Below are 23,979 nucleotides of genomic sequence, written 5' to 3'. Positions count from 1 at the left end.
AACTCCCTGGGCTCACTAACTCTTGCTGCTGGCGACTGAACCTGCAGTGGTTTGTCATAGAATGTTGATTATTCTCTTAAGAAATAGTTAAAGATGGATGGCCGAGCAAGAGAAGCTCAGAGTTGGTTGGGCAGAGGCTGTGTCACTACGGTGTCTCTGGGCTTGCGTTTCCTCCAGTTAATGCAAAGTTAACTCTGGTTTGTCGGCCTGATATAACCGCCCTTATTTTGCCATGATGTGTGAGACATTGTTGGAAAACTCAGATGCCCTCTTACTAAGAGCAGTAAATATGGGCAAATCTGTCTGCCTTAAGGGCGTCCTTTTGTCCCTTTGTTTACAAGTGTAGTTGCAGATTAAAAGAGTCGTATATCATGACGAGTGTTGAATATTATGTAGATGAAGTGGTGAATTGAGTGAATATATATCACAGTGTTCTCTTCTAGGCCACACAGTGTAAAGCAATGTTAATTATTTAATTAATAACAGGTTGTAGCATGATCTCAGTCGAGCTGCTGACCCTGTTTGACACTGAGCTTCCTGAACAGCACCTCTGCTGTATGCTAACTGTGCTAGCTGTAGGTAATGCGATCACAGTAAGAAGTTATCCAACACGAAGAGTCTGATTATATCACCTACACCTCATCTACAGACGTGGTGAGTGTGTATAATGACATGTAGCGAATAAGTTACATTGTCATCTCTCAATTATTATCTTGTTAACAGTGTTGTGATTGAAGTTTTTCTGTGGGTATCAAGCCTTGGTAGTGAAGCCTGATAGCTGGCACTAAATATGTTTATTGTCGTCGTTACTTATTTTTTATTTAAACTAGCCTATTTCAACCCATTCACCAATATCATTCTCTTTTTAGAAGCTTTTTTCTAGGCTTTTCTGTATAAAAAAACAAGTTATAATGTTGGCGAATGTAGTAATTGAGATCGTTTTTTCAATGCTAATATACAGACAGCAATACATACTTTTCTAAATAAGCAGATTGATTAAAGATAAACAATAACAAACACTGAACTCATAGAAATGGATACAAAATGAAAGCAATACTGATCTCTTTATTCAATTAGTAGTAGTAGCTTTTATAGCTTGCCAATGTGCATATAGTTGCAGTTCTAATGTGTTTTGGCATATCTTTACCTGGCCTGTCTCAATGCTGCCTCATCAACCTGTCCAAACTGGTAGATTCTGCTCAGTGAATTTTATAAGAAGAAAAAAACAAATCAGTGCTGAGCCGTTTGTACGCATTTCTACACCATGTACAACATGTCACCTTTCTAAGTGTAATGTACAAAATGTACAATGCTTTCAAAATGAAATATCATTGTTTCTTTTACTTGTAATTCTCGTTGGTTGTTTGAAAAGAAACTATTACAAAGCTACCTTTTATTTTTATCTACAGACCCTGGGCTAGTCGCTATAAAGAATCAATAAAAACCTCCAAAAAAGTACACATGCACATTTTATTCTACATAACCGTCGCTCCTTCACTCGTTGTATTGTTTGTAGCTTGCGTGGATGTTTCTAGAACATGGTGTTAAGACAAACCAATCTGGGTGTGTTTGACTCAAGGTTGCCTTGTCATGCTCTAGGTAGATGCTATCAAAATGTGGAGGGTGTGTCAGCACTCATGTGTCTGTGCATGTGTGAGTCGCTGCTAACACACTGGAAGCATGGGTAGAAAATGCAGTAAACTTTACAAGACTATTTCTCTTGCTGGAGCAGAGTGCACGTTAAGCTGTATGTGTGTCTGTCCCATACAAGATATGAAATGTTCTGTTTGTTGTGTCGTTGTTCCTCAGTGAAAGAAGCCAATAATCTGTGGGACTCACTGTTTGACCTTTCGCCACGTGCCCTTATTATTCACGAAACATATCACATAAATCAGATTTAAACAATTATTTTGGAGTTCGATGAGGACCATTGAAGCTGTTAAATAGTTAATTGTTATGTTAGAAGTTACATGTAAATACATTCATTTCTTTAGAGTTCAGCTCTTCTGTGGCTCGCTGAGCAGGTTAAGCTGTTTAGTGAAGGAGGAGTGTGAAGGAGTTTTTCTGGTGACGCCATGAGAGGATGTGCAAATTCATGTCATGATCTTCCTGGCCTAAATAATTGCAATTCACCATTTTTTGATCCCTTTTCAGTGAAAATCCTTTATCCTGGCCTGCAATAAAATCCTATGTTGTCCCAAACCCAACCTTGACAGACCCCAATTAAGATTTACAGGATTTAATTCCTGCGATCACATGCTGGCATGTGTATGTCGGTGTAATAGGTCCTGTCTCACTTCGATACACGTAATAAATATAGGTTTTGCACCCTATGCCGAGGTTGCCATGGTTTCACTCCCCTGACTGTATGGCCCTCATGAATTCACTTGAAAAACATGTTAAAGAGCTGTTGTACAACCGACTGTAGTTTGGCGTGCTTTGCTTGTTGTGTGGCCATGAACACTTAAAAGAAGTGTAAATATGTTGTATCAGACACACTTCATCTTGTAGATTAGTCATGGAAAATTACAGCTGTGCGAGTTGAACTTTTGTACACACCAGCAAATTAAAGTGACACGACGTATTTTAATTAAACTGCCTTACTTGAAATTGTATATCCTGCGGTATTGCTGCATGCGCGCATTGCAATGACAATGCTGCGAGCATATACCTACCAGCTCTAGAAGAAACCATACTTTCCAAACCAAACACACTATCCTATAAAAATAGTTAAAGCTGCTTTTAAGGTATCTACATGCCTGCAGTAATGATTCTCAGATGAATTCTTCTACCCTTGCGTGTGTTGCTGAGCAGCTATGCAACAAGCTAAACACATTTCCAATAAAGGTACAAGACAGTGGATTGCAATTGAAGTTTTTACTAAAAGTGTGTGAAAACCAGACTAATGTATAGACCAGTGGTCAACTTACATTTGTGCTTTATGTCAAACATAATTAAATGATGATCTGTCCCTATAGGATATATAGCACTGTAATTAATCTAGTAAACATACACATAGTCCAGAAATATAAAATTGCTTAACATCTATCCCAACAGTAATTCTTAATATGAATCACCTTTTTTTTTACCTCCAGATATCACAGACGTTCACAGCAGATATAGCAGTTTGTTTGACGCTCAGTTCTGAAGAGGGGGAGGGGGGGGGGTGGGGGTGTAGAACATGATGTTAACACAGAGTGTAGCAGCTCGTTAGCCTAACTCATTACAGCTGCACCTGCTGATGGACAGAGACATCCTCTGGCTGTCACGTCCAGCCTCTGGAGAGTTTATTGAATGTAGATGGTCCTTTAGTGTTTCTTTTGGGCATAATGGGCCAAAGGCAACAATATCTAAATGTTGTATATATATTATACAACCATGTCAACACTAAGTGTGCATGGATTCTGTTTTTAACTAAGAACAAACCCCAGATAGGATGAAATGTATTTGTAAGTGAATGACGCTCGTGTTTTTATGGTGCCACATAACAATGGGTATATTACATGCAGCCTTAATTATAATTGGTCTATTACTATATACTGCATACTTTATGTCCTGACATAAATAGTGTCACTTTGTGTCACCAGTCTAATCTTATGGCCTACGCACCACTTTTCATTTTTGGACTGATGACTGATTGATAGCCAATCACGAGGTTTCAAGAATTGTCATGTTGGTTTAAAAAAAAAAAAACAGGCAGCTGTGAAGTGTCTGCTGGTGAATCATGTCTTTATCCTGGCTCTCTACTATTTCACCTTTTACTGAAACTGATTTGGATATAGAGTAATGCCCTGGAATAGGCTGGACTGACTCACAATAGGCTGCCATTAATACATGTGACTGTCAACAGCCATGTAGAGGAAATCAGAGCAGCAGTAACAGTTACATTGAGGTATCGTATAACGGTGGCCATGTCACTGACGAAGCATGTTCTTATCTCTGTGTGTTTTCTGTAGACAAATAACAGTCACAGCTTACTTTCATTCTGTTTTACACACTTTTACTCTCTTTTTCAAGCTTACAACATTCCTCTGAAGTGTTTTTTTTCTTCACTAGTACATTTGTATGAAATATGTTTTAATAGCTCTTGCTGTTTACACTCACGTCCCTGATTATGTACAGGGTATGGGTGGTGTTATTGTGTGCAATCTGATTTTGCAAACCCAGTCCGCAGTTTGCTACAGAATGATGTTGAAATTCTTTCCCCTTTTTGATTTCCTGTAATTCAATAGCAGGGGGTAAAAATATGTGTGGGGCTCCGAGGAGCAGAAACATTAGGAGCATAACCGCAGCAGGAAGTAGATACTTGAGCGAGCAGCCTGAGGCAGATGTAACAGTTTACCAGAGCTTCACTCTAAAATCCAACATAGAGGGCTACCCTGTTGTTTTTTTCTCCAAAGGGGTGAAAGGGAATGAGGCTGCTAGTTCAGACCCAAGGTTTTAAATAATAATCTAGCTGGAATATAGGAGCTGCAGTTAAATTAAGTTACAAAGCAGGTCCGCAATGCTGTGTAACAAAGCTCTGTCCTTTTTACGTTTCAGTAAATCGTTGTTTTCCATATACGGTTTAAGCTCCCCAAAGGGGCTAGCCTCTGGGATTGCTCTTGTTTCAAAGGTCGTATGTTTGGGTCACATCTCCAAACAGAACCACTGACCTCCTCTGACTAAAAGCTGAGATCAGCCTGGAGAGGAATGTAGGTTGTCACCAGAGCTATTTTGGCAATGTACACTGCTAATGATTGTGATCACAGAGCACAGCTCGCAGCAGTTGCTTTGCTTTCCTTTTTTTCTGCCAGCAAGTTTGATCATACAGCTCTCACCAGCGCTGCAGGGATTAGAGCGTTAAACTAATGACACGTCGGCTGCTTGCACTTTGCGTCAAGGAGAAGCAACACGGACCCTCTGTCAGAAAGCCCCAGCAGCCATGGTGAGGAGAGTGCAGTCAGTGTGTCAACTCGTAGACCCGCAGAGAGTCTGGCACACAAATCTGTCCTCTTGAAGGTGACTCCTCTGTCACCAGACAACGCTAATGTACAGCTGTGCTCTTCAGTATTCATACCCAGGGTGAACACCAGAGGGTTAAATAAGAAGAGCATTCTGCAGATTGCGCTGCAGCCCTCTGGAAAGCTCAACAGAGAGCTGGATGGCAGTATAGAGGATGGAGACCTGGGGGCAAGTGAAGGAGGAGCGGGCAGTGGATCTGACGGAGGCTCGTGCAACAGCAGCATGGCCAGCGATGCTGGGTACTGTAGCAGCAACAGCATCTTTGAGCCAGAGGCTTCAGATAAGCAAAGGAGCACACACGATAGGAGTTTACTCCACTTCAAGTCCAAGGTCCCGCTGAGACGGTGCTCCTCCTTGGTTATATTTCCAAAGAGCCCCTGCAGCACCCCACCTGCTTCCCCTGTCAATCCTGTGACTCTACCTGTGGCCCCAGCAGCCAAGGGGGCTCATCAGACATCTCTTCAGACATCTGCCTGTGATTTCTCTCAGGATGATAAGGAAATGACTTGCAAAGGGTCCACCACCACGGCAGTAGGTGGCCATCGTCTCCCAAAAGGAAGCTGTTCAGCCGAGCAGAGGGACACCAAGCACATGGTGCAATTTAATATTCCTTTACAGGATGAACCGAAAATGGAGGACAGAAGTAAGAAAATGGAACTGTCTTCAACTGTAGACAGATCCAATCGTCACTCAAGCAGCGTGCTGCTCCACTTTGCCCACCAGAGACCAATGGTGTCCGGGATGGGATCTACAACCACGACGACAGTCAATGTGGAATATCCTGAGGCTCCTAACCCAGCCGCAAACCCCAAGGGTGAACAGGACCCTTGCAGAAAACTCTATCGTAGTACCTCTGCTTGTTTGTTCTCCTCAAATAAACCATCAGAGAAAAACAATATGGTGTGTTTATCGGGGAAAGGCCAGGAAATGCCTGAGGAAAACCATTGTCATCGGGTCATACAAAGGAGCTTTTCCCTGGAAGTGCCCTACCCTAACACTGGAATTTCATGTCACGTTTCCAATCCAAGACTCAGTATTCCTCACTCTCCACATGTTCACATTCATTTGTCTCCTTGCTGCCCAGCTAAGCTGCCTAGCTCTGTTACTGATGTAAACACAAGTGACAAAGGGATTAATACACCAAAGAGCCCCGTTCAGAAAACCAAGGTGAGTGTTTAGTTTCTCCATTGGAACTAGCTGAAGATCCCTGACCCACAGGTATGAGCCTAAATGCCTGTAAGTTAACAATGAATTGAGACAAACAGCTTTCAACCTAGGCCGTAGGAAAATAAGATGTTAAGTCACCCATACGCTTGTTTAACTGGTTTAAGAAGATTCCCTACTGCTCTGGTTTGACAGCTCAGGTTATGCTGCTTTCATTGCTGATTTCATGTCAAATAAAAATTGGACTTTCAAGAATACTGCAAGTAATAAATGCATTAATGTTGGATTTACAAGGTTGTCATGATACTAGTATGAATCATGTATTTGCTTAAAGGAAAATCAAGTCCTTGCCATGCGAAATAGTTTTTTTTTCTCGTTTTATTAAAAAATCTACATCCGACCCACAGTTTTGGTACAGAAAGGGTCACTGCGCACTTAAAAAAACATGTTATATTGATAATATTTTGATCATAATAAAACTTTATAATTGTTTTATTCTTGAAGCCATAGGGCTAAAATCTGATTATAATAATGTTACATTTTGCATCTTTAACTTATAACTTATTAAGGAAAGTTTAAAGTTTGAGACATTACTTTTCTGAAACTAGATATTTTTTGATAAGGGTGCTTTCCTTTCACTGCTGCTTTTGAAATGCTTAAAAGTCTGTTTACTTAGGGTCGGCCATTAGGCCAACTACAAACTAGGCAGTCATTAAGTAACTGAGAAGATCGCTACAGCTAAGTCATGCAATTAACAAGCCCGATGAGGACAAACATTCAGAGGTCTTTGGTTACATTACAGTAAAGCTATTTGCATATTGTTTTCAAAGAAACATAAAGCAGAGAAGAAACCCATATGTTATCTTGTCTGTTGTACTGCGAACACATGCTCAACTTTGGAGTAGTTCTCCATTTTTATTATTCTGTTAGCGCTATGAGTAATCAACTTAAGTATTTACCCGGGCTAATTTTAGTGGTGGGAAAAGCAGTGCCCCTTGCTGATATAAATAAAGGGCCTCTGAAATATTCTCCCTGACTCCAGATAGTCTGGTGGTCTGTAGCACTGCCCAGTCCCGTGGATTCAAATTTAACAGCATGATACTAGAGCAGCGCACAGTCATGCCAGCCATCTGTGGACATGGTGTGTGTGTCTGCCGGGGGAAATGTAATGTAGGCAAGACGGAGCATGAGCCTTTCCCAGTAAAAGGTTGGTGCGTTCCCTTCCCAATGGGTCCCCCTGCCAGGCAGTGTTTGTGAAGTATCCGGTGTCGGCCGCCCCCCCTGCATTTAGCAGGTTGTCAAGTACCAAAGTCTCCTCTTTACCTAATTAGCCAGTCCATTTACTTTTACAGATCTAAATTTGCTTTCGTAAATCCAGATTTTATTTTCTGACTTAAAATAGAAAAAATATAATACAGTTTCGAGTATATTAATTTCACTTGAGCCCTGATATACAAAATCCTTTGTGCATAAATAAGTGTCACTTCACACATCTCTCTGTTATAAGTCTAAAACACTTCACACCTTCGTTTACATTCTGATCGTGTCTGCCTTGAACGCATCAACAATAGGATTCACACCAATAAGTATATCAAAATTCAGCAACATGTAGTAAGCACATGTACAAAATACTAAACCATGTGTATAATGTTTTTTGGAAAACACGTAGTGAATTTCCTCAGTAAATATGGCTAAATGAGCTTTCTACTCACAAATGACTTTCATTTTACAGCAGCAGTACAAATGGTTACCTCGTACCTACATCAGCCCAACAATGTTTATTATCAACTACATAAAAACAAAAGAGAAAAATAAACAGCCAGAACTGAAAATATAAGAAACATGTAACTTCCTTTGTTAATTTCAGCAGTAGAGAAACAGGCTACCAAGATCATTTTTTTTAAATGTTGCAAGAGAAGAAAGATGAAGCCAATGAACTACTGTATGAAGTTGAATGTGTGTATTATGATGCAGCTGGGTGTGGTGTTAAAAACATTTCCACAATGGAAACTTTTATGAAAACGCCAGGTCTACCGTTCTTATCTTCGGTGGCCTCGTAACTCTGTATACCTCATCTCAAGAGTTAATGAACAACCAGTCGTCACCACATTACACGAGGAAGGGGAAATACACATTTCGGAGGTATTAACTTGAGCATGACTGTACATGGCATTGGATCTGCATTGGTTAGTCGATCAGGATAAACAAAAATCATCCATTTTCTTTAAACAACTAAAGACCGTCCAGCTGCAACTACTTTTGTGCAGCTGCCAGTGGTTGTGGTGGTGGGATGCATTTCCTAATTGAAGCTGGGAATAATTCAGATTCCTTCACAAGTGATAACATGTGGTCTAGAGAAGTAAGTTGTGGGAACACAAACCTTCACTTTTGGGCTGTTTTCTGTTTATAAATGGCAAAAGAGCCAGCAGCCAAAAAATAATAAAAAAAGGTCCCCCTCGAGAGTAAATTAATATGTGTTGGTTATAAATTATTCTTCAGCACAACTAGCATGCCACCAGACTCGGTGTTACCGCCCCCGCTGTGACAGTAAATCGTTTCACGTGTGGAAAACCAGGCCTTCCTCCTTTTACAGCCTAGACTCAACTTTGTCCTGATAATCAAGCATAGTCTCTGCAGCTGTGGCACTTTCACGAGTTCCCCTTTAAACTGAAGTAAACATCATTCATTTTGAACATAAAAAAGGGTATATAGGTAAAATAGATAATAGTGAGCATTGGCCACACCACACCTTCAGTCAGAAACATAAGTGTACATTACCCTTTATCTCACTTAATCCAATAAACCAACCATCTGCCTCAGAGCTAAAATACTGTGCTCCTCCTAATAATATATAACACTAACCAATCAAGAATATGAAAAATAAAATGGCAATAAGAGCAATAATAATCTCCATTTAGATGTGTCATTCACCTTCCTCATTACTGGTCCTTGCAAAAATAAATGTTTTCCCCATCTTAACAAACTCACAGATATGATTACTTTGTTTGATTTTTTTACGTAAGTAAGTAAAATCCCCCCTCTATGCAATAACGGTTTTTCTAACTTGCCAGAAGTTTAATTATTTCTTGCTCTGTACAACGTTTGTTCACTCTTAAATTCCACCAGAATTTCAATGCACATGACTTAGTGTGTGTATCGAGAACACAGTGTTACTCTATTCTCGATATCAGACATTGTTTCTATCCCTTTGACATTACTTTTTATTATACATGTCTTTATTTCCTCTCATTCCCTTTGCCAACGTATAAATAACTTCAGCTTATTTTACAGTTATTGTTTTTCAGACGTGTGCACTAGCCCCTGAACAGGATGGTTAATCGTCAGACGCTCCAATAACATTAGCTGAGTATCTCTTCAGAAGTTTAGGTTTCACAAGCTGCTGTCCACCTGTTGGAAAGTAGTTTGTCTTTGCCGAGCCAAGATGGATATCACTGAGCTTGCTCCAGAGATGCCCAAACATGTGTCTGTAGCTGTTTGCCACATTCATGCAGTACGTGGTCAGCACTGCTTAATGCCACATGCTAAACTGAGTTGCATTTAGTGTCACCTGAACCTTCAGGGATGCTCCGAACGCACATTTATCTATGGCTATGTTTTTTTTTATCTCAGGCAGTTTTTTCCTCTGTTGAAAACTATAGTCTATGGTTGAAAGCATACACTTCCTCTTTGGCCTCACCTCACCACATCCAAAGGTTTCGAAGGAAAAACAAGTTAGTTGGTATATAAATGACCTACTTAATTTTTAAACCCAATAGGGACCGTAATTGTTTTATGCATTACGGTATTAAAAACTGACTTAAGTTGACACACAGATAAGATGTCCAATTTGTCTCTCGTTGTTTGTATAGTTCAGTTTCTCCTATATGAGTAAGAAACTATAAAAGGCAGGGTATTAATATATATTGTTAAGATTTCTGAGAGCTTAAGAACTAGCTGATGAATGTTACATGGGCTTTGGGGTTAAGTGTAAGATATTGTGGTTTTATTGAACGTGGGATATGAAAGCATATCTCATCACTCCTGACAACTGATGTGAATGTGACATTAAATGTTATTCTGCTAGATGTCGTACTTATATATTGACTTAAATGAGATGTCAGATACAATTCCATTATATAAGATGACACAGACATAATGTAGCAAAAGGCCCTGACATGCATGATAAAACGGATACAACCCATTTAAAGGAAGGATTTATTTTTTTTAAATAGAAAATATATATATATAGTTTAAATAATTAAAACCAAGGATTTAATAAGACACAAAGCAGTTAAATGTGTCAGAATAAAAATCGAATAAGTAAGACTAACAGTTTGGACCTACAAACCAGACCACTACATGTAGAGGATATATTCAAATGAGTTTTAGGGGTCATTGCCTGTGTGCATGAAGCGTGTATCTTTTAACCTGCACTTAACTGCTTCCCTTGGCCGCTCTATTAGACATGCAAGGGCAGGACCAAGGAGGCCTCCATCTATATTTGTTCACGTAAACACCCTATACTGCTGTTAGACAGTTTGACCTGCCGCGGGTGTTAATTTGGTCGCAAAGTGACCTCCCTAGTGCAGTGTGTGTTTGCCTTCAGCCTTTGCCTTCAAGACTGTAGCGGCTGTGATAAAGGCATGCTGTGAATGTGTGAAGTGTTCAAAGAAAAGTCAGTTTGTCTGACAAATGCCACAGTGTTTTAGGCCGAGTCTCTCTAGCAATAACACAGTGCAGCCGTTCATTGTAGGCTGATAAACACACTCCTATCTAGGCTACATACTAAATATAACATGAAATAGATCAAGTCAAATGACTCCTTTGAAAATAGTAGAGTGTTTTGTTTAAACTAAAGAGTAAAGATAGTTAGAGGCAAAAAGGGAAATAGATGTGGCAGAAGGACCAAATAGCTTATAGTTTCAGAGCTCCATTCATAACGTTGACATTCAAATTTTAAGGAGGCTCTCATATCAGGGACTCTGAGGACACTTAATCCCAAAATCCAGTTTGTATCATTGTTAAAACTGTGTACTGTACATTTGCACTTCCGTCTATTCATTCATGCCTCTTTTATTCTCAGGGTCACTTCCTACACCAAAACATTTTTTTAAAGTGTTAAAAGTGTTTTGCTACTTAAAGTGTCACATCATCACTATTCGATTGTCATTCAGCATTTCTCAGCGGAGCCCATCTATATTTTCTATGAATGTGCTCAGCATGGACTGATCTTAGTCCATGCTGAGCACATGGAGAAGCAACGGGGGATGAAGTGGGGAGGCAGAGAAGAGTTCTGTCCTTGTGGTCTTCCAAATAGAAACCGTAGACATAATGTAAAGGTCGTCTCCATTGTATTGCCTTGGGTTTTTGTGGTTGCCACCATTTTCAACATTGACGACATAAACACAAAAATGCTCGTTGCCATGGAAGTGAAGACCGTATAGCATCTACTGTATGGCAAATGTGCCCCAATGTGCAGGCTTTTTAAAAAAAAAGTCTATTCATTCTGTTTAAACCTTTATATATACAGTCTATGGTTTAAACCCTGTATTTCTGAACAGTTGCAGATAAAGACTAGGCCAGGTTTTATTGTTAGTGTTTATAATATTTGTAAAATTGTTTTCCAGTGGTGTCTGGGAAGGATTGTTGTTTGGGTTGTAAATTCCAAATGTCTTGAAACAAGATAAATACAATCATTTCTAAAATACCGATGTATTTCTACATTATCTGCGTGTGCCATTCAGCCTTTCCAAAAATGTTTGTGCTTGCCCCACAGGAAGTGATCAAGCACCTGTAATTACGGGGGTCTAACAACAATTCAATATGACATTACACCATTCTCTTTCAGCCCTTAGGAACATGTCCAATGTGAAGAAGAACTTCTAACTTCACATTAAGGACATTGTGTGTGAATTCTTTGTGCGTGCATGTGTAATATTGTCCTGATGCTGACACCTTGTGTGATCCCTCTCTTTGTCTCTCTGTCAGACACGTGACGACTTCCTGGGACAGGTGGACGTCCCCTTAAATCAGATACCGGTGAGTCCTTGGTTGAATGATGTTCTTTGAATATTTACGCCTGTGACTTGTTTGACTTCCCCTTAGTTAGAGATCATTTTGTTTTTAATTGAAGCTTTTGCTGCTCACGCTCTTGAACTCTCTCTCTCCCCATGTCACCATGTAAATATAAACACGCACGCCCTTATTCTAGTGCCTATTCCACATCGTTGGCTATAGTTTTGGAAACACAGTCTGTCATGTTTATGTTACGTTCCTGCTTTTGTTTCATTATAAATACACACACATTTTATACTGTCACCATCATCACTATCTTTAAATATATTGTGTTTTGATCCACTGCCAGACAGTTTATTTTTTCACCCTGCTTTCGAAATGTTTGGAGGATTGAAAATGTCCTTTTTCTTTTCTCAGACAGAAAATCCTAACACAGAGAGACCATACACATTTAAGGATTTTCTGCTTCACCCACGAAGGTTAGCATGATTTATTGTTATTTACTCTGATTTCTTTCCCTGTTTACATTCCATTTTTATTGGCATGAGAAATTATAGTCCACAGTTCATACTTTGTTTTAAATATTCCTGACAATATGTATGTCTTTCATGTTCAAAATGTTTAATACATCTGTTGGTTTCACAGCCACAAGTCCAGGGTCAAAGGTCACCTGCGTCTCAAGATGACCTACCTGCCCAAAGACCCAGGTTCAGAGGAGGAAACGGTGGAGCAGACTGAGGACACGGATGTAAGTTTAGCACGTTCAACAAGGATGTATCTCACATGGCGTTCATTAATATCACTCGTCGTGTTATTTTAAGTTTAGATTCTTCCTACTGTTGATAATAGATCAGCTGCAGCCTCAAATGAACTTGGACTAATAAATAGATTTTAGTTCCCTGTCACTCTACATTTCTATGAGCTAAGAAATAAACCAGGTATTGGCTAAAATCCAATTGTAGGCAACCTCATTTGTAATTGTTTTTTTCCCTTGGTGTTGTTTATTTCTATAGTGTCATTTACAGCAATTAATAATGATAGTGTATTGTTTTGCATAATCACACATGACAATCACGGTACTGCAAATTGAATATCTCCACAAATCAACCTACAAAGCTGAAATAAAATATCAAGTGTACTGTATTGATTACCTAGCTGAGAAGTTTGAGGGGTTCAGCTTGTAGCCTGCTGCTCTTCATTTAACACCTCAGTGTGGCCACTTCTGACTCTTCTGATCCTGCATTATTTCAAACTGAGCCGCAAAACACATCTAGATATGGTCCTCGTTTATTTTGGTGACGCATTTTTGATCAACGGAAGTGGTCAAACGCTCACAAACACATTGCATTTCCTGTGACTACTTGTGTTTCAGCAGTCAACAGCTTTGAATTAAAGACTAATCAGAGATAGTGAGAAATGTCAGATTTATTTACAGCCACTTATCGAGCATTCATTCTTGGAATGTCACCGAAAGACAACGAAATTAATTTACTGCAAATGTATGAATATTTCAATACTTTGATTTGTTTGGCATTATGCTCAGTCACTATTAGGCTGTGAACAAATGCGATACCTCATCAGAGATAGTGATTTTGTAAATGACATTCTTACTAACTATTACTTTAAGACCATTGACATTAAGATACTGTACATGCTGTGTGTACCGCCTTTTTAAAAGTTCTGTTTGTGTCGTGCAGCCCAGTTGGGAGTATCTGGAGGCTCAGGACATGTCGGGTCCCAGGCAGAGCCAGCTGCTGCCCGCTCTGCCCCCTGGCTGGGAAGAGCGGCAGGACAACCTGGGGAGGACCTACTTTGTCAATCATGAGAGCAGAAACACACAGTGGCAGCGGCCCACAGTCCTGTAAGACCCCCCCCCCCCCCCCACCCCCTCATCAGCAAAGCTACAGCACTTTTTCTTGTTAGGGCAGAACTGACTGTGTGTGTGTCTGTGTGTGTCCCAAACAGGGACGATGACCTGCAGATACAAAGAAGACAGAACAATGATATGGACGTGGAGCAGGCTTTTATTACACGCAGACAGATCTCAGACCACGATGAGAACACCACACGAGAGTCTCCTGAGGTCCGTTTATTACTGTTTTAAAAAATGCACTTTTGGTGAAGGAAGCGGGGGAACAATGGTGGAAGGATGTTCTGCAGCCAGGTTTTGCAATGTTTTAGCAATCTGGCTTTTCCTCAGAGGGTTTGGCATAAACACTAATACACACTAAATAAATAACTTTGAGGTTTACACTTAACAAACCTTACTAAAAACTCAAATGTATTACTTAAACTAACAAATATATTTTTTCCAGGTTTTGTACTTTAAAAAAAAACATGTAGGATCCTAATTGAGTTTGTGTGGTCATTTCTATGTGATTATAATTTCAGTACTTCTAATTATTTTAATGAATGAGGCTTGTTTACATTAAAAAGTGCACATTTCTTGCTTGACAGCGCAGTTAGTGACGCAATTGTCATCGGATATAAACTTGGACCTTTCCCCTATACTCCTCCACTTTCTTGACGAGTCTCTTTTGTCTCCTCTTCTAGAGCTGGGAGATCATTACAGACGACGAGTCCACCTTGTACCACAGTAACAGCAACAGCCAGGTCATGTCACCTCCACCCCACGGGCCTGAGGAGTTCCTCCCATTTCGTGAAGATCTGAGAAATTCCCTTGTTTCTGCGTCCACAGCTGGCGAGCTGCGAGCCAACCAGGCGGTGAGTCATATAATGTTCAGCAATGGGTCTGATTCCTGGAAAGTCAGAGGAAGATCGACTCATAATAAAATGAATTAGAAACATACACTTAACACAGAGAGAGAGGGAGATAAGTGGAAGTGATATAACATTAATAGTGAAGTGTCTCTGTAGTCTTGACATCCTTCCTCTGCCCTGCAGGATCATGCAAGTAATTCAAGCCATTCCAGTCGCAGAGGAAGTGCCCAGACTTCAACCAGAGAGGAACATCCTGTTAATCCTGTGGTGAGTATCTCACTCCCTTTTTGAAATCGCTCCTTCCTCCACTCCTTGCGGTGTGAATGGACAGTTGTCAGCATTCAGAATTCACGTGGTGTTTTCTTCCTTTCCTGTGTGGAAGTTAGGAAATATTTTCAGTGACTTAATGTGTCCCAATATTGGTAATGGGTTACTCCAAGAGCTTGAGGTTTTCAGTATTGATCCCCTAATTGATGTTATGTCATTCAATAGCTGGTTCCTACCTCGACTGGGCTGCCTGCAGGCTGGGAGGAGAAGAGAGACAGTAAAGGAAGACGCTACTTTGTTAACCACAACAGCCGAACCACCTCATGGACGCGGCCCCTCGTTCAGGTACAAAGTGTTTTCTGGGGGGATTGTGTGTGTGTCAATATGTGTACATGTCTGTCTGTCCGTCCATAGCTAATCTCGTATCCTGCTGGACCCATCAACCTAGCTTAGTTAGTGGACATTTCTTACTTTATGAATGCACAAGGACCTCTTAAGGTTTTGATGTTAAACAACTTTTGAAAAACGTTTTAATTGACTGTTTTCTATCGTCCTTGACTTCTTGATTCACTCCTCTCAATTAATTGTTAGTGTGCTCAAGTTATGTACAACTGCTTCATTAGCATTTTCAGCAATCGGCTAATCTAAAAACAAGCCTCAGCTTCTCTGTTGAAGGCCAGATTTTGGCCTTGGTTGTGGCTCAAAAAAGAGATTTTGGTTTAATTGTTAATGAAACATATTTTTCCATTTCATAAATGTAATGATCCACTAAAGTTGGGCATGAGAAAGGTGAATGCAGTTGTTGCTGCCATCTTACCTGTGGACGCCTGGCAAGATGTGCACTGTACTTATTGCCATTTTCTAGTTATTATTGATACTGAATGATAGCAAAATGATGAATACTGAAACTCAACCGACACTTGTAACCACAGTTCTTTCTTACTTCTCCATATAATATTTGTTGGACAGAGGACCCAGGAAGCCCCAGCAGTGGCCCCAGCCGTGGCCCCAGCCGTGGCCCCAGCCGTGGCCCCAGCTGCAGCACAGATTGGTGCAGGTGTTCGTCAGAGCGCGACCCCGCCCTTACCCCCCGTGTCTCCTGAAGAGTCTCCTCAGCAGACCCCGAGCCCCGAGGCATCTCAGGACTCTGCCTTCCTGCCGGCCGGTTGGGAGGTCCGCAGCGCTCCCAGTGGAAGACCTTTTTTCATCAACCACAACACTAAAGCTACTACCTGGGTGAGAAAGCAGCAGACATTGGACGTGCTTTTACCAGTTACTTTAAAGGCACACTGCTAAATTACTGGTTTGTGGTTTGTTAACATACCATTGAAAGCTCAAGAAGCTAGAAATTGAGATAATCCTGCATTTTTCCTACTTTTAATGCAGATGCTCCCAAGGGAGCCACTTAAGAAAAGACCATGTGAAATTGTTTCCTGTTTTGCTGAAACACACCCTGTTTGTTTTCCTCTGAGCAGGATGATCCCAGGCTGAAGATCCCTGTGCAGGCGAGGAGGCGACCATCACTCGACCCATCTGATCTCGGCCCTCTGCCGGTAAGTTGTTACAGAAACTGTAACAAAATCAGTTGAAAGACATAATCAACTTTATGCTTTGGATCTCATGCAAACATCTTCCTTTATTGCTCTGCGTGGAATAATAATGATATTTTTGATGTTTAATGATCGACTAAAGCTACTTATTAAAGAATGTGATGTGTTCCTCCTTTCTAGCCTGGCTGGGAGGAGAGGGTCCACACCGATGGGAGGATTTTCTACATAGATCACAGTGCGTATGACATTCAATACTAAGATCACATCTTGGACAAAATAATGTGTAGAGGGGTGAAGGGGACCACCATGGGACCTTATTTTGGACAAACATATGTATATCAATGGCGAGTGACACGTCATTATGTGTACCCTTTAGAAATGTGCCAATAATCACACATATGATGTTTGTAAAAATGAAAAGAAACAACTCCAAATCATCAATTTGCGATTACTGTAAAAGTCTGAAAACACGTAGTGGACTACACACCGAAAGTCGAGTAAATGGGTCAAAACTTCATTTCTCGCTGACGCTTCGCAGCTGTGTGTTTCATTCCTGAATAAACTCACACAAACAGCGAATCTTGCTCATTCTCTGGCTTACCAGCTCATTAAATGACCTGGATTAGGGGGAAAAAACGCACCTGGTAAGATAACGTTACAGCTGAGCGCGGAACAAAGCTCAGTTACCTAGTGTTTGTTACATTGTTGTTGTTAGGATTATGCAAGGTGAGATTCTGTACAGAGCTAAATGCTGCTCCACCCGTGACTTTGCTAAATTATCTTCTTTATGTGTGAGTCACGGGAAAACTCAAACAGGATCAAAAGTCGCTGGCATACATATGTGTATATGAAATAAGGTCTGATAGTGTAAGGGCAGGGACTCCTCTATGTTTCAGTATTAATAAGTGGCCTATTATATTCCACAGACACCAGGATCACACAATGGGATGATCCCAGATTACAGAACTCAGCTATAACCGGACCAGTGAGTATACATTATATTTTACGATATGACATAACACGATGTACCACATGAAAAAGCACTTTTACGATATGACGTAACACGATATTAGCACATGAAAAAGCACACTCCTGTAAATATGTATCCTTGATAACAGTGTTAAGATTAAAATGGATTTGACGCTGAACGCTGTCCTTTGTTGATTACAGGCAGTGCCTTATTCCAGAGATTATAAACAGAAGTATGAATACTTCAGGAAGAAGCTGAAGAAACCGGTGAGTGTCCTCACAGCAACTGGCATTGGTGTTACCTTCACCTCAGATATTACTTTGTCACTTTGTTAACTTTCTTCTTAATGAACGCATTACATTTGTTCTTAGGCTGACATCCCAAACCGCTTTGAGATGAAGATGAGACGAAATGCAGTTCTGGAGGACTCGTACCGACGCATCCTCTCCGTGAAGAGGGCCGACCTGCTGAAGGCCCGGCTGTGGGTGGACTTTGAGGGAGAAAAGGGTCTGGACTACGGCGGCCTGGCCAGAGAGTGGTTCTTCCTCATGTCCAAGGAGATGTTCAACCCGTACTACGGCCTGTTCGAGTATTCTGCCACGTGAGGCCACACACTGCATGTTTTATACCTCCAGATATGGTCTCATTAAATAACGAGGAAAAGAGTAGGAAAGTGCTTTGGGGGATTTTTTTATTATTCAGTGGGTTCGACATTTCCATCTAATGTTGTTTGCCCTGTCTATTTTTTACCATTAATATCAAGTGTGTTTTATTTCCATCTTATTTCACAATCCTTTTTATGTTATATTCCTGTTTTTAGGTTCATTTTAGGCCTGATTTCCCCTATTTGAAAGATCTTTGTGCTGCATTAATTGTATAATAAGTGCTATTCAAATTGTCTTTATGATTATAAATGATATTTAAAGTAAATGACTGACCCTCAGGACAGGCAGTGTGGGTCTAGATACAGTGATCATCTCAAATGTGTGAAAGGGAGAATGGTTTTACATTTTCATAATTTATGATGATTTATTCAGGATTGAATCTGCATAATAATGGACAATTAAAGCTACACATAAATAACTGTAGTTGCTTTTTTATAGGAACCATGAAAGGCAATTTAGAAAGCTTTTTATTTCTGTTCATACTTTTGTTCTGATCTTTCCTCCAGGGACAACTACACATTGCAGATTAACCCTAACTCAGGTTTATGTAACGAGGACCATCTGTCCTACTTCAAGTTCATCGGCCGCGTGGCGGGCATGGCCGTGTATCATGGCAAACTGCTTGATGGTGAGTGCCTCTTTGTATACATATGTGACCCGCTCTATCGAAATCAGTCGGAATTCGCAACGGCTCATTTCAAAATAAATGTGGATTTGCGTAAAAAAATAGATTCGGGGTTCGGGTTTTTATTTTAATTTTAAATAAACAAAGTCTTGGCTTTCAGAATATGAAACTTTTCTTTCCAAAATCACACGATAAATACATTTTTGAAGCTTGTAAAGGGAAGATGACGGCTCTCGCTCGTCACTCGGCTGTTCCGCAGCGCCGCCCCCCTCCCTCCGGCTGAAATTATGAATGTAAGGCATATAGTAATCATAGATAACACGGCAGGGTCCGTTACAGTTTGTTTTCATCTGATTTCAATTAAACGAAGTCTTGGCTTTCAGAATATTAAACTTGTTTCGGCAAATTCAGATGATAAATATAACTTTGAAGCTTGTGACGGCATAATTACAAGCGAAGAACGGAGTAACTTGACGTCACAGCAGGCATAACAACCAGTGTTTCTCGTGAGTGTTTTCCCCAGGAACACAATACACACAAACGCAAAATTACACAAACACACACACACACACACGCATAGATACACACATACATACATACATACACACATACATACATACATACACACATACATACATACATACATACATACATACATACATACACACATACATACATACATACATACATACATACATACATACATACATACATACACACACACATACATACATACATACATACATACATACATACATACACACATACATACATACATACATACATACATACATACATACATACACACACACATACATACACACACACTCGCGAGCTTCCCCCAGACCAGTAATCCAAATGAAAATATCTTCCCTCCGTAGTATTTTAATCATTTGCTCCGCTAATAACCAATCAGATCGATGGATTCCAGAGAAGAGAAAACTTTGAAGGCCTTTTTCTCAAAATGATGACTCGGTGACGGTCATTATATAATGTGTCATATTTTGCTTAATATTTGGAGCACAACAACGATCCTGATATCATTAGAAAGCTAGGAATCTCCTCTTTCCAGCAGTGTATTCAACTCAAAATGTGTCTTCGGGTCAATGCGACTGATTTCGATGGAGCAGGTCACATATTGCCAAAGGGCAAAGAGAAGATCAAAGGGATTGGAGAAATGTGATTTCATAGAGCTTGACTCTTTTTGTGTGTATGTGTTATTTAAAGCTTTCTTCATTCGGCCGTTCTACAAGATGATGCTGCAGAAGCCGATCACTCTGCAGGACATGGAGTCTGTTGTGAGTGTCATACTTATATGCTGTAACTAATTAAACCCCCAATATGTTGTCTTCTGAGGCTAGCGATGACACAATAAAACAATAACGAAAGACAAAGTACACCAATATGGGAGTTGTTGTCTCGTTGCACTCAGCTAGCCCTGTTTAAGATTCATTCATTCTTCATCCATTTGGAGGATCCTTCAGAGCCAACATATCTGCAGACGCCTCTTCCTCTCGTAAACAAATTGACTTGGTGATTAAAAACAATAAAGAAAACACTGAATAAAGCAGCTTCACATTAAAAGTCATTTTACTCTAAAGCTGTTTTTACTTATCTTATAACTTAAGATCCAGACGTCCAATGACTATCATCCTTTAGCGCATATCATATAGTAGTTTTCAAACTCACACATTACACTTGTGATTGAACACCTTGAATGAGACAGTATGAAAGACATTTTGATCGTTGTCTTTTCAGGACAGTGAATATTTCAACTCCTTGATGTGGATTTTGGAGAACGACCCGACAGACTTGGATTTGAGGTTCACCATCGACGAAGAGCTCTTTGGACAGGTGTGTTCAAACAGTCTTTCCCTGTAAAACGTCCACTTTCAACCATTTGTGATACGTGTGTTTTCTTGTTTAATTTTACATGATATATCCCGTTCTTCATATTCAGACTCACCAGCATGAACTGAAGCCGGGCGGCGCAGAGATTGTCATCACTAATGAAACCAAGAAGGAATACATCCAGTAAGCAACAGAGAGAAAACAAATCATCTCCAAAGTGTTGGAAAGCTGGTTTGACGCTAACCTGCTGTTTTGTGTTTCTAACAGTCTGGTGATGCAGTGGAGGTTTGTGAACAGGATACAGAAGCAGATGACTGCTTTCAAAGAGGTAAAAACTATTCACACATTTTTATAACAGAGTAGACAACAAGAAACCGTATAAAGTAAGAATGGGAGTCATATAAATGTAGTAAATTAAATAAGTCATATTCAAATAGTGAGGTTGATAGCACCAATATGTACGGTAGTTTTCTTTCCCCATTTCATTTCATGTTGTGCTACTGGACTTTAAACGGTTTGTTACAATTATTTTGTTATGTGTATTTTTTAGGAAACTTGAATTTGGATAGGTTCTTGATTGAGCTTTGAATATAACTATTCTACCAACATTATAACCTGGGAACAATGTTCATCCAAAACTCTCAACTTCATGTTTAAAGGTGTAAATATAAAATGACTGTTGGATATTCTTTGTGTTTCAGGGATTCTTTGAGCTGATACCTCAGGACCTGATCAAGATCTTTGATGAGAACGAGCTGGAGGTGAGTTTTTAATCTGCCCAATTGGCTGCCATTAATATAAAAACTGGTTCCAGAAAGATGAATAATGGTTTGTCTTCCTGTTGTCTTGTCCTCCACAGCTGCTCATGTGTGGGCTCGGAGACGTGGATGTGAACGACTGGAGAGAGAACACCAAGTACAAGAACAGCTACTGCGCCAACCACGCTGTTATCCAGTGGTTTTGGAAAGTAAGACAGCTTTCCATGCCCCGAGCCATCCAGTTGTGTGCATCTCTCAGAGTTTATTCTCCTCTTAGGAAGAGCTTGTATCACTTATTTCTGTTTGTGTTCTAGACGGTGCTGTTGATGGACGCAGAGAAGCGAATCAGGCTGTTGCAGTTTGTGACGGGAACATCCAGGGTGCCAATGAATGGCTTTGCTGAGCTCTATGGTGAGACAACCATATTGAATACTGTTTTACAAACTGGTCGTTTGCTTGTGCCTCTAACCTGACACCAATAGAACAGTTGTTCAAGAGAGCTATCAAGGTGTTTGACAGAAAGCCTTATTCATAATAAATACCACTGTACTGTACCATCCTTGAAAAACCCAATTTATTGAGTTTTGACAATTGTAAGTCTTTTAAAAGTATGGGCTTTTTTTATAAATGTTTACATTAAGGGAATTCATCCACAAAACACACACTGGACGCTGCATTAGGTCAGAAACCAGAGGAGACTTTGAAGTCCACCGTAGACGGACCACTTTTGGACAAAATGTCCTCTCCATTAAAGGCAGCTCATTCTGGATTAGCGTCCCAACTGAGATACGGATTGTCCCACTCTCAATAGTTTTAAAGGTCAACTCAAAGAATGGTTGAGAAACAAACAGACGTGTAATCACCGCTAAATGCACTTTAACACAGGGGTATCTCCTCTTGCACTTTAGGTAGCTCTTGTATCATCTCTTGCACTTTATATGTCGATGCTGCTATATTGTATTACCATGTCATAAATACTTGTGTATGCTGCTCATGCTCTTTTGGCATATTATGTATTTATTTTTTGCTATGTTTATAAATGTCATGTTCTTATATGTTGCATGTGACGGGACTACGGATGGAAATTAGCTCAAAGCTAAAATCCGGCATATTTACACTTGAAGCATTATTTGTCTTAAGTGTTCATTAATGTGCATTGTCCCTATTCAAATAAACGATTAAATGAATAACAGCTATTGAAACTGCCCAATGTATCATTGTTAAACAAAGTTTTCCAGTTTAGTGTAGATTATTCTCTCCTGTATCCTCTTATAATGTAAAATAAAATAGACACTGCGGACACTTGTTTATAATGCACAGGTGGCTTGAACTTATTTTTTCTTAATTTTTTTATTGCAAATGATTTCCAGATAAAGCTGCGTGTTTTTGTCTGATGTTTGACGGTTTTGTTTTCCAGGGTCGAACGGACCGCAGCTGTTCACCATCGAGCAGTGGGGAACACGTGAAAAACTCCCCCGAGCCCACACATGGTGAGCAACTCCTAACATTTGATTTATTCCTATTTTCTGACATTTTAAAAGGTTGGAGAAGTTTTAGCCCAAAAACCACACTGCTTTCTGCTGTCCTTGCTACTGATGTGTTGGTTATGTTTAGGAGGGGGGTTTGTAACGAGAGGTTACAGTTCAACTCTGAGGAACATTTGCGAATATCATCAATACATAATAATAAAAATAAACTTCATTTGTAAAGTGCTTTTCAAAATAAAATGTTTGACCAAGATTTGACTATGCACACAATCAAGATGAAGTATAACACCAATCAAACCTAAATTAAACACAAAAAACCATTTCCTATATTGTTTTTATTTTTATTTCACTGTGTGGCTAGGATGTTGGGAGCAGATAAAATATATTGTTTATCTTGTTTGCAAAAGATCCCTTTTCAATCAGTTTTTGCGAGATGAAAACATTTTTTTTTTAAAGTATTCTGTGATTATTAAGGAATGAATAAATAAAAAAGACCCAGTACAATGTGATGTAACTGAGCATAGAGTGTGCTGAAGCCCCCTGGTGGCGGGATGCGGTCATGGCCTCCCTCTACTTTTTGAGAACTTAACACAGTCCTTTAGGCTCAGTGGGACACATCAGAGCTCCAATGATTTTAAATATGTTTGCCTATGCTGCACCACGTCTTAAGATCACTTTGTGAATCTGTATGTGGACACTCCCTCAACCCTTATGACGGTTAAGCAAACTCCTACTTTTTAGAAGCGGACAGAAGTACCGGCAAGGAATCAAAGCAATGTTCTTCTGTGGTTAAACCGAACTACCAAATGTCACGCAATACAAAACATCCAAACTGTCCCTTTAAGAATTGTGAATGACCAAATAGCAGCTTGAGGTTATCCTACTCTTTCTGTTTTCTTTGG

General features: G+C 40.0%; 1 protein-coding gene across 1 annotated transcript in view; it reads left to right on the top strand.

Moving 5' to 3' along the window:
• The window catches only part of nedd4a (NEDD4 E3 ubiquitin protein ligase a), a 31,876-nt gene that overhangs the window by 5,172 nt on the left and 2,725 nt on the right, over window positions 1-23,979 (top strand). The window contains exons 6-28 of the mRNA XM_079663136.1: window positions 12,157-12,207; window positions 12,601-12,662; window positions 12,829-12,931; window positions 13,881-14,044; window positions 14,149-14,266; window positions 14,737-14,907; window positions 15,088-15,171; window positions 15,397-15,516; window positions 16,141-16,407; window positions 16,647-16,724; window positions 16,902-16,956; window positions 17,648-17,706; window positions 17,892-17,957; window positions 18,063-18,292; window positions 18,863-18,984; window positions 20,209-20,279; window positions 20,740-20,835; window positions 20,942-21,015; window positions 21,100-21,160; window positions 21,534-21,593; window positions 21,692-21,799; window positions 21,905-22,001; window positions 23,008-23,080. Of these exons, the coding sequence (XP_079519262.1) occupies window positions 12,157-12,207; window positions 12,601-12,662; window positions 12,829-12,931; window positions 13,881-14,044; window positions 14,149-14,266; window positions 14,737-14,907; window positions 15,088-15,171; window positions 15,397-15,516; window positions 16,141-16,407; window positions 16,647-16,724; window positions 16,902-16,956; window positions 17,648-17,706; window positions 17,892-17,957; window positions 18,063-18,292; window positions 18,863-18,984; window positions 20,209-20,279; window positions 20,740-20,835; window positions 20,942-21,015; window positions 21,100-21,160; window positions 21,534-21,593; window positions 21,692-21,799; window positions 21,905-22,001; window positions 23,008-23,080 (2,390 nt within the window). The remainder of the gene's footprint in view (window positions 1-12,156; window positions 12,208-12,600; window positions 12,663-12,828; window positions 12,932-13,880; window positions 14,045-14,148; window positions 14,267-14,736; window positions 14,908-15,087; window positions 15,172-15,396; window positions 15,517-16,140; window positions 16,408-16,646; window positions 16,725-16,901; window positions 16,957-17,647; window positions 17,707-17,891; window positions 17,958-18,062; window positions 18,293-18,862; window positions 18,985-20,208; window positions 20,280-20,739; window positions 20,836-20,941; window positions 21,016-21,099; window positions 21,161-21,533; window positions 21,594-21,691; window positions 21,800-21,904; window positions 22,002-23,007; window positions 23,081-23,979) is intronic.

The sequence above is a fragment of the Notothenia rossii genome (assembly GCF_949606895.1).
Source record: "Notothenia rossii genome assembly, chromosome: 2".
Taxonomy (NCBI): domain Eukaryota; kingdom Metazoa; phylum Chordata; class Actinopteri; order Perciformes; family Nototheniidae; genus Notothenia; species Notothenia rossii.
This window is presented reverse-complemented; position numbering and strand designations above follow the sequence as displayed.